Below are 18,800 nucleotides of genomic sequence, written 5' to 3' on the forward strand. Positions count from 1 at the left end.
AAGGAGGCTTCCCTACAGGAAATGGGAGGAGGGAGGCTCAGAGCACCATAACATGGTAGCCTTATCCTCCTTATATTCTTGCAGCTCAGAGCACCATCAGCAGCAATAATCTTGAAAGCCATTCTGAGAAAGAGCAGGATCAGAGCTGTTTGCACACAGAAAATGCAAAAGAAAACAAAAAAAAAAAAAAACCACCAAAAACCTGCAGCACCTGGAATGTGGGGGCATTATTTTATATTTTTTAAAAGCCACTAATGGTACCAGTCTAAATAAATTTCTCTCTCTGAAAAATTAAACCATGAAGCTTCAATGATTTCTAGGATGAGGAAGAATTCAATTCATATCCTGTATAGGATGTTTCATTCTATCAATGCTGCATGGAACAACAACCTTAGTGAAAAAAGTCTGAATTGGCAGGTATTTCAAATGCCATGGGATTGCCAAGGCAACTGAAGAGTAACTGTGGCCAGAGTATGGAAAGAAAAGCACATGCTGGCAACAAGAGCTATAACATCTGAGCTCCCTCTTTCTGGCAACTCTAGGGCCTTACAGAAATGTGTAGCTTACATAAGTAAGTATTAAGTTATTCCAAGCTGGAACTGTTTTACTTGTTGGAAAATGCCAATAAAGGACTAGAAAATTATGTTAGCTGTAGATTTTCGTTGAACTGTGAATAATTAGGATATCTAAACATTTTACATTTTAAACTGAAAGTGTAATGGACTTCCTAGAGAAATGACAAGGTGTTAATTTAAGTCTGGAAAGCCAGTGGTGCAAGCATTAGAATGGCGCCTCATGATTATTTTCATGATTGACTCCATGGGTGGGTTTTAGCATTATCCTCTCTTATTGTTTGTAAGCACAGATGTACCACCATTCCACAGCCTAGGGACCTATCTGTAGGGAATGCTCAAGTGCTAGAAGGCCACATATGTTGGTTGTGAATTGAGTAGCTTAATTAAGGAAAAAGATTATCGCACTGCCCAGGAAATGTTGAAAAATACCAAAATCTGGTTTATACAGTATTAACATTAAGAGAGATCATGTAACTGTTTATGTGTGTGTGTATGTGTATTCTGTGACATGAAGATATACTTAAGAAATTCTTGCTCTTTTGAGAGGATTAAGATTTCACTCTCTAATTCTTTTACAATATTCCTTAATATTGGCCATATGGGCAAAAGAGCTATGGGGTTTTGAAAGCCTAAATCAAGGGGGATGAAGAGTCATTGGTCATAGCCTCAATATGAGTCAAAAATGTTTTTCAAAGTTTGAGATTAAATTAACAGATCATCAGCTGTATAGAGCATAAAACCTGGAAGGCACTGTTTGAACTCCTCACAGCATCTTGTGTACTAGGTTGGCAAATCAGGCCATTCAGTTGCTCTTGTCATAAATTGGTGCTTCAATCACACTTAGGAAAATACTTATGGTGCTTTGTATGAGTAATTTTGCGCATCACTGCCCTCTCTGCACACTTTGAAGGACACTTTTCTAAATCCTGGGTCTGTACATTTTCAGAGGTTCATGGAGTGCTATCTGGAGCACTTTAGAAGTACGATTGCCAGGGTAGGATAAACAATTTATTGTTCATCGCTAAATTATTGATGGCATTGTTATTTTGAGCTGCTACAGAGGCTGACCATTTCCTGCTGAGGGCCTGTCTTTGGGAGGATATTGTAGTGGCACCTATTGTGAGAGCAGCCCTGGCAGTTTACTATTGTATCCTGTTTCTCTGCAGTTGGCCCACACATCGGGCGTTATTGTGGGCAGAACAACCCAGGACGTGTCCGCTCTTCCACGGGGATCCTTTCAATGGTGTTCTACACTGACAGTGCAATAGCAAAGGAGGGCTTCTCAGCAAACTACAGTGTGTCACAGAGCAGTGTCTCAGAAGGTCAGTATTTATCTACCCCGCAGAGCTTCTTGGAAAATGCTCTCTGTTATGTCTTCTTGCACACTAGGTGTTGTCTGAAGCTTTAAAGAAACCTTAAATAAATAAGAGGGTAGAGAATGATTGGTTCTGTTTTCCTTTTTCTCTTTTTTCTCTTTTTTCTCTTTTTTCTTTTTTTTTTTTTAAGAACAGCTGCCCTTTGAAAAGAAGTGCAAGGAGCAGAATTCTCCTTACAGTTTTATTCCACTGTATTGCCAGGAAGTTGGGATAATTATTGTGAAAAACTGTGCTGACCAAGGAAAGGCAGGAATGCAGAGCAATTGAACACTTGCATTAAAACAATGAAACATGAACAATGAATGCACTATCCAAAGCCTCCTTTTATTACATGGAATAAGCTTTGATGATCGATTTCTTGAATAAAAAGGACCCATTTAATATATGTGCTCTTGTTAAACCATTTCATAAGCTAGCTAAGCTTTGTTCTCTGTCTCATATTTTTTCTCAGTTGACTCCTTTTCACGCTTACCCTTTGGACAGAGAATGAAATGAAGTGAGGGAAACAGGAAAATAACACACTGTGTTACACCATGTCCTTGCAGATTTCATTGCTTTCCTCAATGATAAAACAAACACTTTATATCAAAGTCCCTCTCCTTTCTGTGTCTTTACTGAGTTTTGAGCAGATTCATACCGATTTGATGTACTTGTTTAGTGAAAAAAGGGACAAAAGAAAAATGAGTAAACTGAAAATTTAACTGTAACTCCCTATCTCTCCTCCACTCTGTGCCTTTTTAAGAGCTTTCTTACACACACGTAGGCAGGAAGAAGGAATGGGGGACTCACAGCCTCTGTGCATGGGAAGCATTGCACCTTCAGCTAGTTTGTTTTCTCCCTATGTAGGTGCTGCTCCCATCCCTTCATAACTAGCACAAACAGCCTGTGTCCCCCATGTCCCCCTCCTGCACAGCCACCCTCCCCAGGCTGTAGATGCACCATCACTCTGAAGTCAGAATTAATGATATCTGCTATGCTGAGATGCCTTCAGCTCCTAAACACAGGACGGCAGAACAGAAGTTGGTGTGTATGAAAACCCTTTTGGATGACAAGACGAAGCATTTTACATGCTGCAGACTAAGACAGAGAAACAAATTCTCTCATTTAATTTCAGCCACCCTTACTCTTTGTGTTGTCTGGTCACCTCCAGAGGACAGCCCAACCTAATTATCCCAGATGTCTGAGGTGTCTCCAGGACTTACTTGTCCCTCTCAGTAGACTACAGGGCAAGCCAAAGTGTCTGGATCAAACTAGACACTTTTTAGTTATTTTGATAGTAGTCCTCCCCTATCATGTTTTGCATTCTCTGTAGTGCCTCATGGCTTCCCTGTAGGTTTCAGGTAGAAGTTTCTTGCCTTTGAGTCTTACCCTGCTGTAGTTCAGCTTCAGTACTTCACCATGTACCTAATACATTGAAGCAGCACAGAACTGGAGGAGAGGGTCCTATTCCACAAGAAATGCTGCTGATATGATTGAGTTATGGGAAGCCCCAACTACTGTTCCTATAAAATAACCTGGTAACATTTCTGAATGTAAATTTCTGGATCTCTGATAAAAGATTTAAGCTTTTTTTTTTCCCACAATACTTTAATTTTCATTGAAAACACTAAACTTCATCTATTTAAAGCTCAGTTTTCCAACTCGTGGTTGTTGAAATTTTCAGCTCAGCACCCACCCCTACTAGAGAAACATCAGCTCCAGAGAAGGTGCAATAAAAAGGAGCATATATTCAACATATATCCAACTCCATTTCACAGAGTTGTGTCAGCTTAATTTCTAATAAAGGAATTAATTCTATTTCGTAGTGTGAAGTCCTTGAACAGAAGCATGGGCACATAGGGTTTTTTTCTCTTGCCCTTGTACCGGGGTGCCCTTGTACTGACATGAAGGTCCAGGAGCACCTGGGTGTGAGGATCTGTCAGAAGCTAGTGGCTTCTCTTGCCTTGGTACAGGTTGGAGCCTTTATTTTTAAAGACTGAGAGAAGAATTGAGTCACTCTGCCCTACCAACCTTTGAACTCACCATAGTGATTAGGAAGTCAATTGATTCTAAATTAGCTAGGTAATTTTTGTGTAAACAAAAAGAAATTGAATGGAGATGATCAACTCATTTGCAATGCACCACATTACAGAAGAGCTGGTAATTTCCTTAGGTCAATAATTTTGTGGCCTGAATTCAAATTTTGTTGATCAAGTTCATTCCAATGTCCAGAATCCAAAGAGAACGGTTAAAATTTGAACAATATTTTTTAAGCATTTTATATTTTTTGTACTGAAGTAAATAGTTTTAAAATCAAATTATTTCATAAAGTAGTCTAATTTGTCTTTTCTGGGTTTTTGCATAATTTTGAGGTGAACAGAGATTGTTCTGTATTATGAATCCACAGGAGTGTCTGTGCTATCCTAAGATAGACACTTCTATTGTCCTATACTGAAATGGCCACAATACTGGGCTAAAATATTTGTATAGCATTATTATTGCAGGAATTGCCATGGCAACTCAAATGGCAGTATTAAGAATGACACCATAAGCCCAACACTGCCTCACTTAAAGTTGCTAACGTATTCAAAGTCACATAACAATAAATTCTTTAGATATTCATATTCAAAGCAGGTAAAATGTTCTTATTATTCAAAGTCTAAATCCAAAAGCTGACCATAATAATGATGGTGATTTATTTTTCTCCAGATTTCCAGTGCATGGAACCACTAGGCATGGAGTCAGGAGAGATTCACTCTGATCAAATCACTGTCTCCTCCCAGTACAGCGCTATCTGGTCTTCAGAAAGGTCTCGGCTAAATTACCCTGAGAATGGATGGACCCCCGGGGAAGACTCTATCAGAGAATGGATACAGGTAAAAAGATAACATTTTAAAGATGTTATTAATAATACTCTGTGGAGTTTATTGGATGTGGAGAATGCAAAAGAAAGAAAAAAATAATAACACAGGGAAGTACTTCTACATAATTTAAGAATCGTTGCAAGGGAATAGCTCATATTCCCCATTAGACAGACTAAAAAAGACTTACTCCCAAAGGCATAGAAAAAGAAAAGGTCAGGGAGATTAATTCTTCTGCTTCTCACATCTATTGTTTTTGCAGTCTTCTGGGCACAAATAACAGAGACTTTGGTTTAGTGGAAAAGTCAATATTAGTTTAACATGCACTTAAAGTGGAATGTCCCAGTAAACTGAGCATGTGCTATGTCTCTAGCTGATTACAGTTAAGCATTAATACAATGTGGTGTTTTCATGCACTCAGATTTCACCTCAGAAGACCTATGTCCCTTCTAGAATGTGTTACTCACAGAATGAGCTCAATGGTCTCTGTCTGGTGGCTATTCTTCCACATCCTTAAACACAACATTCATTACCAAGATGTGCTGCCCTGGCTTTGCTCTGCTAGCACAGAAAAATCCTGCAACGTTTGTTACCATGAAGGCAGAGGCTCCTTGAGTTCAGTCAGTCTCTTTGGACTTGTTTGTTACATTTTATCATGTCCTTAGCTGAATGGTATATAACTACTGAACAGGTTCAGATTATTCATATCAATTACTATGTGCAAAAAAACTATACTGGCAGGGAAGTGTTAATATCATTATATGGAAAAACATTGATTTTCCTCAATTTTAAGTTGACTTACACTACTTACCTGAAACCCAGGATCTATTTCTGCTGGCAAAAGCTAAGAGAAATGCTTAAGCATATTATATTACTAATACTGAAAACTTGTTCATAGATTTGAGACATTCCTCCTACTTCTGTTATTTTCTATAGGAAATTACTAACTGACATATGAAAACAATGCCTTAATTAGCATTTCATACAAGTGTTCACACTGACGTTTCCTGTGAGGTTTGATGTCTGCAAGAAAGCTCAAAAACATGTTGAGTAGTAGTTAGTAAAGGGAAGAAAGAGGGGGAAATCTTTCATTTCTGATCCCTGGCACACCACGGGACTCTCAGGTGTCCTGCTTGGGGGCCCCTGTGCATCCTGAGCTCTTGGCAGCCGAGTACAATGGACCTAATCAGACTTCAGAGAGGCAAAAAGAAATAAAATCTGTTGATCCTTTTTCATTATTTAGGAATAAACACTAAAATCTCCTCAACCTTATCTAAGTGCAAGGCTTGTTATTAATCATTGCGACTTGCAATCCATGGAATGCACATGGAAAAAGGGTGGAATGCATCAGAATAAAATTCCATATGTTTCATATGGTTGCAGGGCCGCCACTTTTCCTTTGTTTCCTTCTTTTCTGCTGTCACTTGCACATTTATGACCAGATAATCAAAACAAGAGAGTTAGTCAAATCTCATTCATGTGTTCTGTGCGCTTATTAAGTTTATTAAGTTATGATAACTGCGTACCTCTATATTGCCTATATATATATATCTTAATCCTTTCACTTAGAACTAGATCTTTCTGAGAAAAAGTTTCAAAGGACTTCTTTTGACCATAAACTTCATTAATAACAGACACATAACAGAATTCAAGCTAATCCAGGTTTTATGCTTAAAACAGCTCAGGGTACCTCAGGCCTCCTGCACGTGAATTTCTCAGCCACCTTTTTCCTCCTGCCATAAACCAAGGTGCTCAGGGGCTGAAAAAAACAGCATAATTTTTAGCAGCTTTTTGCTGCCTTCAGCTACCACATCTGCCCAGAAGCTGGTGCTTATTTACATGCTGTGCTGCTCATGCCACAGCTCTCACCTTCTTCACCCAGCTCCTGGTCTGGAAAGAGCAGCAGGAACCATTTCCCTGAGCAGTGCCTTGGATTAGTTCACTGCCTGGGGCCCAAGTGGAGGGACTGGCATCCCCAAGGCAGATTTCATCACAGAGCAATTAGGCTGTTGCTGTGTCCTGTTGGCAGAATGAGCCTGCAATTCTTGCCTGAAGATTCACTGTGTTGAGTAGAGATGCTTTATACATGCTGCAGAACACAACCTGTGCAGCAGAAGGAACTGAGCTAGTTCAGACATTCAGTATATCATCCCCTTTCACAAGGTGCAACAACTTAACTCATCTTTGGCTCTGATAATTCTTATTTGGCTCTCATTATGCTTATTTTATTGTGGTTTAGTTCTACATGACATTGATAATTCAAACTTTCAACTGTGTTCTAAATGCTTTCCTGTTAATTGACCATCTTGTGATGAGTGCTAAGGGCTTTGGACCCCCAGAAACCTCAATAAGGGGATCCTTGTGCATATGAACCTCCATCTTCTACAAAGTCTTGATGCCACTGGCAGTAAGTGCGTGTTGTGAATTTGTGTCTGGATAAAATATTGAAGTCCCATGTTTCCTCTGTACAAATATCCCTGGGAACAGATGTTCATCTCCATAAGAGCTTACAGACAAACAACCAAGGACATGTAACTGATAAAGTACTCTGAAATTATCCGTAGAAAAAAAAATTGTAATATTTTATAAGAAGCAGGAAGGCACTTGTATGTGAAGGACTGAGGTCACTTTGTTCTGCTTTGTTGTGCATGCTATTGTAAACTAGTCATTTATGTGAAGTATTTGCTTTTGTGCAGTGCAGCATAAATGGATTTTTGCTGCACAGTGCAGAACTCTAGAAGATATTCAACAGCAAAAAAACAAAGCTGAAGGATACAGCAATGCTGAACTTAGAACTTTCAAAGTGAAAATTTCTGCCTATATGCCCTTGTCTGAGAGACAGAAGTTTTGTGTGTATCAGTTAACCATTAATTTTTTCCTAATTGCAGGTTTCCATATGTACACAAACACTGCAGCTGGTTAAATAGAGATATCTGTCTTTGAGCTGCTAATGTGCATATGCAACTAGGGCATCTATATGAGCTATGTACAGCCACACATGGGCAGAACAGCTTGAAAATTCAGCTCCAAATATTAATTTCCTCGGTGTGTAGGGGTTTCTTTGTATAGAGGAAATATTATAGTTCTCCTTTCTCTTACTTTTGCCTCTCCCTTCAAGGTTAATGTTTTTGTTAAGACAAAAGAAACAGAAAACCTCTTTGAGTATCAACCAAAGGAGATTGGCATCTCTAGAGGACATCTAGAGGGCATGAGATATTGTCTCCTATGAGCTGTTGAAGTCTTTTGGAGCATTTTGATGAAAATAATTAGGAAAATAGTGTTGGCTCGTTATTAGTAATGGATTTGCATGAGTTCTATCTGTGGACCTGAATCCTATTCATTTGTGGAAAAGCTAGATTGCTCCTTTGTGGCTGACAGGTATGGACTCCTGAGTCCATCTGAGTTCCACCTGCTTACAGGGCTCCGTTAAGTGAAAGTTGCCTTTCCCTTCCTTAGTTATTTGAAAATCAGTTTCAAAGTTTAGATTCAAAATAACCATAGTACAGTCATGCTGCAAGTCTGCCCAGCACTTTCTCCATTTTATTTTTACCCTCAGACACACTTTGAAAATTGCTCAACTAACACGAGATTTGGAGTGATTCCTTAATCAGAAACAGAGTCACTCTAGATTGAATTTCTTCTTTAAAAACACATTAATAAGTCTGTGAATTTTCCAATATGAGTGGAATAAAGATATGCATGAGGGAACAAGGGCTGCCAAAAATATGTGTGAAGGTAGTTTATTGTTATATGGGATGTTATTAGCATCCCAACCTTAAGCTCAGCCTACTTGTTTATTGCACTTATGTTTCACACACTTGACTGCCCTTCATTTTGAAATGGCATAATTTAAAATAAAAAATAAAACCAGACCTTTAATTTAATCAAGAGCAGGGAACTGCCATTGCAATGTAAGTCATTGTCCCTCATTAACGTATCCTTTCACAGGAAAAATAGTATAGTGTTTCTATTTCTGTAATCTGAACAACAAACATGTTAATAGGTATCAATTACCAGCCAGTTTCAGTACTTAGAACCAGTAAGAAGGCCCATGCAAGGGTTTCACATCTGGTTTTAGTGAAATTGTTCCTGTCTGTGGTATTTAAAATTTAAAGAACTCCTGTTATTGTGCAATTGGGAATCCTAGGGGAGTACAATGTTAATGAAATCCATAGTGCACAAGGATTTTATGATTGCATTTTCAAGGCATTCCTTCAAAAGGGACAAGTGATGCCTGCCCTGGCAGCAGTAACTGTGTTTTTACAGAGTAGATTTAATGTTCACGTTTAAGAAAGCAGTTACATTTACACTTATCTGAAAAAATAACATGCAAAATCTTTATACTTAGGGGTCTTTTTGCATCTTATTTTTCCTTTGCGGAGGAGCCACGGGCCATTGTGCCTGGCAGGACCTTGTGGCTCAGGGATGCCCCATGGGCTGTGGCCAGCAGCCCCAGGGCAGGAGCAGGAGCAGGGACACTTGAGACCCACGTGTGTGGCTTTGAGGGGAGACTGATTGCCTATTACCAGGGTCACTGGGAACCCGGGCTGCCATCAATCCTCATCACAGGCTGGGTTTTCAAACCCACAAGGAGCAACACCTTCTGGGTGCTTTTACTGCAGGATCTGTATGTTTTCTATCAAAACGTTTCTTCTAATGCATATAACACAGATCTTTGTGCTCCCACCAAGCTGGATGGCAGTTTCTGGGTGGCACCATTTTTCTCTCATCCTGTAACAGTGAGTGAGACCTCCAGCTTGCCCAGAGACCAAAATGTGTTTGTTAATAACACGAGATGTTCAGTTCACTTTATGTCTGGGGTAGGAGAAAACCATAAATGCAGCTTTAAGAATCCTGGTATCAGATCAAAACTTTCAGCCATAAACCAAAAAGCATTAGTATGGTAAAAACACTCTCTGCCAGTTCAGATTTGTTTGAAACCATTAACAGGGGGTTAACATAAGTAGACAGTATGCTCTGGATTGAGCATTATCTGTCATTCTGCAGCTGTCATAGGGCTTTACACTAAGATGAGCTCCTTATTGTGTGTTCTGGCTAATATGACACAAATCCAGCCAAACCAGCCCAAACTTATACTGCTGGGTTTTTCAGCAGGACACAGACCTGATACCACGTGTGAACCTCCAGACTCAGTGGGTAGCACAGGGAGCACCAGGCTCCCTCTGGCCTCTGCCTCCCAGTCCCTATCTCAGTGCCCACCCAGCCCTTTGGCACCTACAACCCCTGCAGTAATTTGAGACCTCTAGACCAGTCAGCCCGAGCAGTGTCAGCTGATCTGGTGCAAAATTCTCCCTCTGCATCTTTCAGCATTCTGGAGTCTGGAGAAAGGCCAGAGAGGTAACAATAGGTCTCCTCAAAAACAGCCTGGGAGATCCCCCTTTCCTTCACTGATTGAAATATCAGTTGTTTATTTAACACTAACTCTGCTGTGCAAGGAAAATATACTCCCGTTGATTTAAAGCATTTCTCTGTATACACTACTTCACCAGAATTGAGAGGGAGCTCTGAAATGGAATTTGCCTTCCACATTTGTCTTCATTCCTTCAGTTTTTAACCTACATTCTTCATTATTTGGTCCTTTGTAAGTGTAACCCAGGAGCATACATCACTGATGTGAACTGGTATATAGATTAATACTGATTTATTTCCATATCACTTCTGAAAATAATTGCAGTTCATCATTTGGTGTCTTGACCTTTCATCTGTGTCATAGCTGATTTCCTTATCAGATATTCACTTAAAAACATAGTCAGTATTTATATTTGCTGCTGCACAGCACATTCATTTCATTAACAGGTTTATTCTTACATCAGGCAGATGTTTAGGCTGACTTTTCCCAGCAAGCTTATTTAAGTACTTCACATAAAAAGCCATGGATGTGCTAGTCAACAGTGCTTGTTATTATTATTATTATTTCTGTTTCTTTTGGAGTTTGGTGCAGAAGTGAAGTGCAGCATATTACTGTGTAGAATAGCATGAAAACTGGGAAATCTCAGCCTCCCAGTTTTCCTGGCCTTTGAAGGACAACCTAAGAGCTGGAGTGCAAGGCTTTGTGGTGGGGCTTGCCCATCATTAGGGAGCACACTGACATTAAAGCACAAAAACTGTCAGTCCTTTGTCTTCTCTGCCACTTTAGATTATAAGTCATGAATTTAGTTCATGTCATTTTACAGTTCATAACTGCACTCCAGAAATCACAAAAAGCAGAGTTAGCTTTGTGTAGAAAAGTGTTACAGTTATCTTAGCGGTCTTAACATGCTTTGCACATGGGCAAAGAATGACAAAAGAATATTCCTTTCTGGAAATCACAGGCAGCACAGACTGTGACACAGCACAGAACCAGGGTTAATTGACCCAGCAGGATACATTCATACCTTTATTTACTGTGACATGGGAATAAATGGTAGAGTTTCACAAAGGCAAGTACTGAAATTAAACTAGAGGGAGAGGGAGAAATAAAAGAGCCCTACAAAGTATGAAGGTTTTTTGATTATTCAAAGTGCTTTAAGAGCTATTTTAGTACCAGAAAGTTCCCAGCCATAGATTTATCACTCTGGGGAGGCTGGAGAGATGCTCAGAGAACTGTGCAAAACCATTGGCAGCCTTATTGCTCTGGTAGTGCAGGTGCAAAATGCAGTTTAGAAGAAAATCCTCTCTACCTCCCTCTGAAATGTTTCAACATCAGGCCTAATACAGAGGGGAGTTCTGTGTGGCTTCAAGCAATCCTGAGTGCAACATATGGAGGAGCAGCAGAAGCAGAGCCCCTCCGAGCCCCCACCACCACTCTAATCATTATAATAGTTTCATTTTTTTCAGGGGATCCACTGTGCAGAGATCTGAGTAGTTTGTATGTGGCTCTGTAATTACCTATGCATCCACTTCCCAGTCCAGCCCTACATCCCCTCAATGGCTGTGAGACAGATGGCCCTTTAGAGCTGAGATAGCAAATTCAAAATGTGTCCACCAAAAGCACTGATTCAGCAACTACTGAAATAATTTTGTACATTTATCCCACTTTCACTAGTTGGTTCCAGGAGGGAAAGAAATTAAAATATTTAAATCTAAACTAAAACTAGTTTTAAACTAACCACCACTGGCTTGTTTAATTTCTCTTTTTTTTTTTTTTTTAATCACATCTTTTTCTTTATTTCACGTAAATTAAATCCACTTACTCTGTACAAAGTGGTTCTTCTCTCTCTCTTTTGTTTTTGTTTTTATTTTTCCCATTCACCAGGTTCAGATGTTTGGCTTGACTCAAAATATTTGTTCTGTTTTTCTGGGTTTTAAGTTGCCATCACGCCAAGAAATCAGTTGTTTGTGCCACTCTGCTGGGTAGGGGAGCTCTCTGCTCTCTCCCAGATGGTTTGCAGACCCTGTGGGGGCTGAGGCAGCTTTGCCTACCCAGTACCAAACAACACATCTTAAACAACACCAACAGCCAGGACCTTGTGCAGATGTGAAGGAAGGCATCTCAGAGGGAGATTTTTCTGAGTCTGGCAGAAATAAATTAATCTACGAGACTAGGCAGGTGTCAGACTAGGGTGAGGTAAAGCTCAGGGCTGGAAGTTAAGTGACTAAGGGCAGTGGCTGGAAACAGAGCCTTGGCTAGGAGCACACAGCTGAGGTGTGTTCTAATAAGCAGAGTTATTACTGAGCTAAAGGTCTCTGCTCTCGTGGGGCCGAGCCTGGGCTGGAGATGAGAGGTGATGCTGAGTGCTTTGCAGAGAAGATTATGCATTTTTATTCACTCTTTCCACACCTGCACAGTAGTATGAAGCTGTAGAGTTGATGAGTCCTGTGGGCCCTTCCCCATCCCAGCATCCAGGCTCCAGATTTTCTGTGGCTGAGCTATTATTTACCTCTCCTGCCCTTGTGTCATCCTGCTTTTCTGTCCCAGTTCAATTCTGTTCTGCCCATTAGGTGACATTTTCACAGCGGTAGCAAAATAGGTAGAGTGAAAGGATAAATGAGATTTCTTCCAAGTGGTAAATACCTGCCCTTCAGAAAGCAATTTGTCTTCTTGCCCCTGCAGAAAAAAAGAAAAAAAAAGTATCTTTCAAAAAGGAAACACTTAATTTCATTTTGTCTTTGTCTCTAATGTTTTCATTTAAGGTTTCAAAAAAAAGTCTTTTAAAAGGCATCAGGATAACCTCCAAAGCTGACTGGCAAACAAAAGCTGCTAGCAGAGAAAATACAGTTTACCAAACATTGAGCTGAGATCCAGTTCCTCTGTTTTCAGGCACAACTGGCTTCTCACCAGGGAAGAACTGTTTACACATAACTTCACCAACCAGCTGTACCTGTGGAGTCTGGTCTTTCTCTTCATTGCAGTGTGTTGAACACTTCAGGCTAAACTCATTTCTGGTGTTGATCCTCTTAAAGATGATGAAAGGATCAATCTGTCCCATCACATATCAGACCAGGATATATTTTAACTGGTTGTATTTAGGTTACAGATCATTGCACTAAAGACTAAAGTGTCTTTCAGCTGTAACAGGAGCAGGTTCTTCTCCAATGCAAATGCTATTAACTTTAGCTGATGGACTGAAGGGTTAACATAGCACAGAATAATTTTTAAATGTTCTTACCAGGCCTTAAATATTAGCTGTCCATAGGAGGGTTCCCCCCTTTCATGATATGCTTAACTAAGAAAATACATCCTGTGTTTATTTTTAAAAGCCGCAGCACTTTAAAATCAATAGGTTTTCTCTTTACATAACTGCAGATAGAGTAACTTTCAGATAGGTAGAGTGGGGATACAAAAACCAGGCACCATTATCTGGCCAAAGAAACCCTGTAAATAAAATCTTCCTGCCTAGATTTTGGGCATGCTTTGCTGAGGGAAGGACAGCCAGTCTCCCAGGACTGCTTTAGCACTTGGGGGAAGTTGTCTTGGTAGTCAGTGACCTGTGCATCCCTTCTGCTGTCCCACTTCCTCTCTGGCACAAGACAAGAGCTCCACTCTCAGCAGTGAGATTTCCAAGTCACAGCCTCAGAAGTATTTAATATACATGTGTTCATTTCCTCAGAGCTGTGAGGAACATACCAGAAAAAGTGAAATAATCTTTGCATGTGCAGTCTGTCTCTCATTTTTCACCAAACATTTACAGCACACTCACCTCACTGTCTAACTGTAGCTACCTGACATTTTTCTAGAAGGTAGCAGAAACTCATATTGTAAAAAAGCAGTGACTTGCTTGGTGACCCAGCAGTAAATTAAAATCATCATATACAATGTGTATGAAATAGAAAATCGAATTTTGATGCAACAAAACTGACAGTTCCATTTAACAGAGAATAAATGAATGCAGACTCCTGTGGATGAATGACTGATTTAAAGAGGCTGTGCCGATTTTCCAAGATGAGAAAGCTGATCAAAAGAAAAGACATGTATTTCCATGTGACACAGGTTGTACACCTATTCCAGTGAAATTAGACTTAAAAAGTATTATATCACAGACACTGGCACTTTTTCCTCATTTTCCTGTGATTCTTTATAGAAAACCCAAAGCCTGAACTCTCAAAAATATCTGTGTAGTAAATTCCAGTTATTTCAGTGGAACTGACAGTGAACACAGTGATTGCACAGTCAGATCTATCTATGCCATCAAGGTGTGCTGTCTGAGACAGGAGAGGTTTAATTTTGCACAGCGTATCATCCTTTGCATAGCAGCTTCCTGCCATTAGCATAGGCATGCTGTGAAACAGGAAGAAGAAATTATTACTGTGTGTTTACACATGTAGTATTGTACTTATACTCAAAATAACACAATTATAAACCAAGCCCTTCTGCCTGTACCCCCTGATTTTGACAGGACAGCAGCTGGCACAAAAAAACCAAAAGAACTGAATAGGCAAAATTCAATTTTTTTCTGCCCAAAGTCTGGTTATTCTCATGTGAAGAAGGCTGAATGAGAAGCTTTGGATTACTTGTTTCCCATTTGTGCATTAGTTGCTTAGTACACTTAGGGGAAAGAAAGTCCTACAATTATGTCCTTCTCTCAGAAAAGAGTGGTTCTGCAAGTATTGCTATAGAGTTTCCCTTTTCTATAGTTTCTAACACAAACCAGGGAAGGTCACATTCAAACTGCACTAAATAGTTGTCTTCATTCCAGATCAGAGGATTAAGCTCAGGTTTAAAATTAAATGTAAATTACAAATAAGTATTCAGAAAACGTTAATTAAAAGTATTACGTTCCTGACTCATTTATTGCTCAGCAAGGGTTCCTAAGTATCTTAGCTGGAGAAAGGGGCCATTCACATTCCTCCTTTTTTTTGACCAAGTCATTGTACATGTCTTAGGTTATCCATTTGCAAGTTAATGTAGTGCTGATGCAAAGGTTTTCATTTTAAAGAAGTAATATTTCACAGCAAGATATGTTCCTGCAAGATGTAAAACAATCTTTTTCTAAAGCACTGGGAGTTAATCAGCCTTTCTCTCCATTGCTACAGAGAGGATTTGAATGGCACAAGATGCTGATTGCTTAGATCCCAGAGTCTATAGAAAACCCAATACGATTACATTTTCCTCCCTTTGTTATCAGAGTTTATTGTATCTCAGCGTTCAGGTTTTAAATAGTGTTCCAGAAAGAAAAATAAATTAGGAAAAAGGTATTTTCTGAGTCTTCTGAATAACGACGGCGCTGCATCAAAGCCCCACATCAAGGCGTGAGATGGAGCTTGCAAATGAGTGCCAGGGGGATCGTTCCGTGTCCCTGCGAGTGCCCGCCCCGGGCGCGTCTCACCCTCGCAGGGAGCGCGTCTGTCCCGGGAGCGGCTCCTGCCCGGCTGTGACCGGCTCTGCGAGCGCCCAGTGCTGTCACACCGGGCTGTCACACCGGGCTGTCACACCGGGCTGTCACACCGGGCTGTCGCACAGGGCTGTCACACCGGGCTGTCACACCGGGCTGTCGCACAGGGCTGTCACACCGGGCTGTCACACCGGGCTGTCACACAGGGCTCTGCCCGCACTGCGAGTGCCCCAGCCCCGCTGTCATACCCACTGTCACTGCCCGCTGTCACACCCTACTGTCTCACCGTGCCCCAGCCCCGCTGTCACACCCCGCTGTCACACCCCACTGTCACTGCCCGCTGTCACACCGGACTCTGTGCCCCAGCCCCTCTGTCACACCCCACTGTCACACCGCGCCCTATGCCCCAGCCCCTCTGTCACACCCCACTGTCACACCGGGCTCTGCCAGTGCCCCAGCCCCGCTGTCACACCCCGCTGTCACTGCCCGCTGTCACACCCTACTGTCTCACCGTGCCCCAGCCCCGCTGTCACACCCCGCTGTCACACCGGGCTCTGTGCCCCAGCCCCGCTGTCACACCCCGCTGTCACACCGGGCTCTGCCAGTGCCCCAGCCCCGCTGTCACACCCCGCTGTCACTGCCCGCTGTCACACCCTACTGTCTCACCGTGCCCCAGCCCCGCTGTCACACCCCGCTGTCACACCCCACTGTCACACCGGGCTCCTGTGCCCCAGCCCCGCTGTCACTGCCCGCTGTCACACCGGGCTCCTGTGCCCCAGCCCCGCTGTCACACCCCACTGTCACACCGGGCTCCTGTGCCCCAGCCCCGCTGTCACACCCCACTGTCACACCGGGCTCCTGTGCCCCAGCCCCGCTGTCACACCCCGCTGTCACACCCCACTGTCACACCGGGCTCCTGTGCCCCAGCCCCGCTGTCACTGCCCGCTGTCACACCGGGCTCTGTGCCCCAGCCCCGCTGTCACACCCCGCTGTCACACCGGGCTCTGTGCCCCAGCCCCGCTGTCACACCCCGCTGTCACACCGGGCTCTGTGCCCCAGCCCCGCTGTCACACCGCGCTCCTGCCGCCGGCAGCGCCGCTCCCGGCCCCCTCGCAGCATTTCTCTTTTCCCATTTGATCTTTACCGTTCCCATACTGGAGAGATTTGGCTTGCTGAATTCTGGAAATGGCTCCAGTTAAAATGCGAGTGTATTAACCTGCTGTACTGAGTCTCTTTTGTTTCTCTTTACCAGAGTGCTGCTTGCCAATTTTTATGACTACAGCAGATTTTACTATTCAAACAGAACCAGATGGAACACCAGTTCAAAGAACATGTCAGAATTAAATATTTCTTTTTTAATTAGTTGCTTCTGATTTATGCAAAAAAAAAAAATTAACATAAGAGTGGGAGAATGTGCCATGAATCCAGATGCAACACAGCCCACACAAGCATTATCTTTTCTCTGTCAGAGACACAGAAGCTTTTTCTTTTATTCTTTTCTTGTCTTTTCTTCTTTCCTTTATGTTTCTGGATTTCATTTTTCTTAGGCTTTCTGCATCTTTTCCTTCTTGAACCAGCTTCATAATGATGACTGAGGTTCTCTTATGTTTATCAGTCATACTTTTTCACCATTATCCTAAATTTTCTCCTATAGAAACTGGCTGATCTGCTTCTGGGAAAAGTTGCTGTACTCAATTCTGTGACCACAGCATCAGTAGCTGAACTTGATAGCATCTTTTGACTCTATTCTTTGTTTTCAGTTGAGGGAATCTTTATACTTACATTTTTTTCTTCTGCAGAAAGGGATTTGAGCAGAAGGTGAAGATTGTGAAAATATATATATTTCAACTGCTAAAGAAAGGTTCTTTTCCCTTTTGCTGCCAAGAATTCCTGTGTCTTTGGCTTGAATGTTTTCTCATCTCTTCTTCCATGCTTCCCCGTTTTGCCAAGTCACATAAGCATCAGTTCAGTAAAACAAACTGATTGGGGACAGTTGTTAGGCACAACTGTTCTTTGCCAAGTCACTGCTTTCCCTTTTGGGGCTTTCAGGACGTTGCTGTCAAGGTCAATGAGAAAGACTTCAGTCTCTTCAGGAGAGATCTTAATAAGAGCAATATTTTCTCCCTACCTTCTTTCTGGAGCTGCTGCAACTATCACTGAGAGTTTTACACAAAGATTTGAGGTAGTTTATAAGCTTAACTATTTTCACTTAAATCCAGGATGAATATTTACCACCTGTCATTAATCAAGGAGTTGTGCTCTTGTAATGACTACTCATGTCAAGAGAATGAAGACTTTTGGAAGTCATTTTCCAACCAAATTAATTAGACTATTTTCAGAATTTCTACTGGAGCCTGTCCCATTCCTACTTAGCATTACAATCTAAGAAATTAAGGAATGAAGTCATAGTTGTATATACCTTATGAGAAAGCTTGATTTGCCAAATCAACAGCAGTGTTAAGAAAGTAGATCAACTCTCGCTTAATTAAATATTTGACAGAACAGTGAAGCGTCGCAGCATTTAATCTGACTCAGAGCACTGTATGCTATCTAGGGAAATGACACGGTTCTCTGAAAATATTTGCTTTGGTATGTTGTGTCAAGTGATGGATTGTACAGCTTTTCAAGCCACAAGAGATGCCCACAACAAAAAGCTTCCTGTTGTTAATCAAACTCTAGCACTCGGTACTTTATTTTCTCAGGCTGTTGAACAGACCTACGGTAGGAGTGCTAAAAGCTGGCAAAACTGCTCCCTTGCTACAGCTCCCTCAATGACTGTATTTTTTTTAACAAGGCAGATTTTCATCCTGAAGATAAGGTCTTCCATACTACAACCCAGTTATGTATGATGACAGGAAGAAGCAATATTAATTTCAAGCCGTGTATGTTCTGTGTCATTCTTTAGCTAGCAGTTTGCTCAGATTTGCTACGTGATGCATTGTGCAGAGCTAAATGTTATTTTTTTCCTTCTCCTTAACTGGTCTCAAGTAAAATGCATATGCCAGCCCTTGCATATGTTTGCCTTAAAAATGTGTCACCCACCTGCATTTTTTGGAGACAGTGCTACAGCAATAAGAATATTTCTCCTGGATGCTATGAGATATTGTGGAATAAATAGAGAGTAAGTAATTCATATGTAGAAACAGCTAGTGCCTTGCAATATGCTTCTGTAGGAAATAAATTGATTTTAGAAATAGGAACGAGTGAGGCTTTTTTGGAAAAAAAAAAGAACATTTC

General features: G+C 41.3%; 1 protein-coding gene across 2 annotated transcripts in view; it reads left to right on the forward strand.

The window, feature by feature from the left end:
- The window catches only part of NRP1 (neuropilin 1), a 114,872-nt gene that overhangs the window by 57,831 nt on the left and 38,241 nt on the right, over window positions 1–18,800 (forward strand). For both annotated transcript variants that reach the window (XM_059484365.1, XM_059484450.1), the window contains exons 6-7: window positions 1,742–1,897; window positions 4,640–4,806. In XM_059484365.1, coding sequence (XP_059340348.1) covers window positions 1,742–1,897; window positions 4,640–4,806 — 323 coding nt within the window. The remainder of the gene's footprint in view (window positions 1–1,741; window positions 1,898–4,639; window positions 4,807–18,800) is intronic.

The sequence above is a fragment of the Ammospiza nelsoni genome, chromosome 1 (assembly GCF_027579445.1).
Source record: "Ammospiza nelsoni isolate bAmmNel1 chromosome 1, bAmmNel1.pri, whole genome shotgun sequence".
NCBI classification, from domain to species: Eukaryota; Metazoa; Chordata; class Aves; order Passeriformes; family Passerellidae; genus Ammospiza; species Ammospiza nelsoni.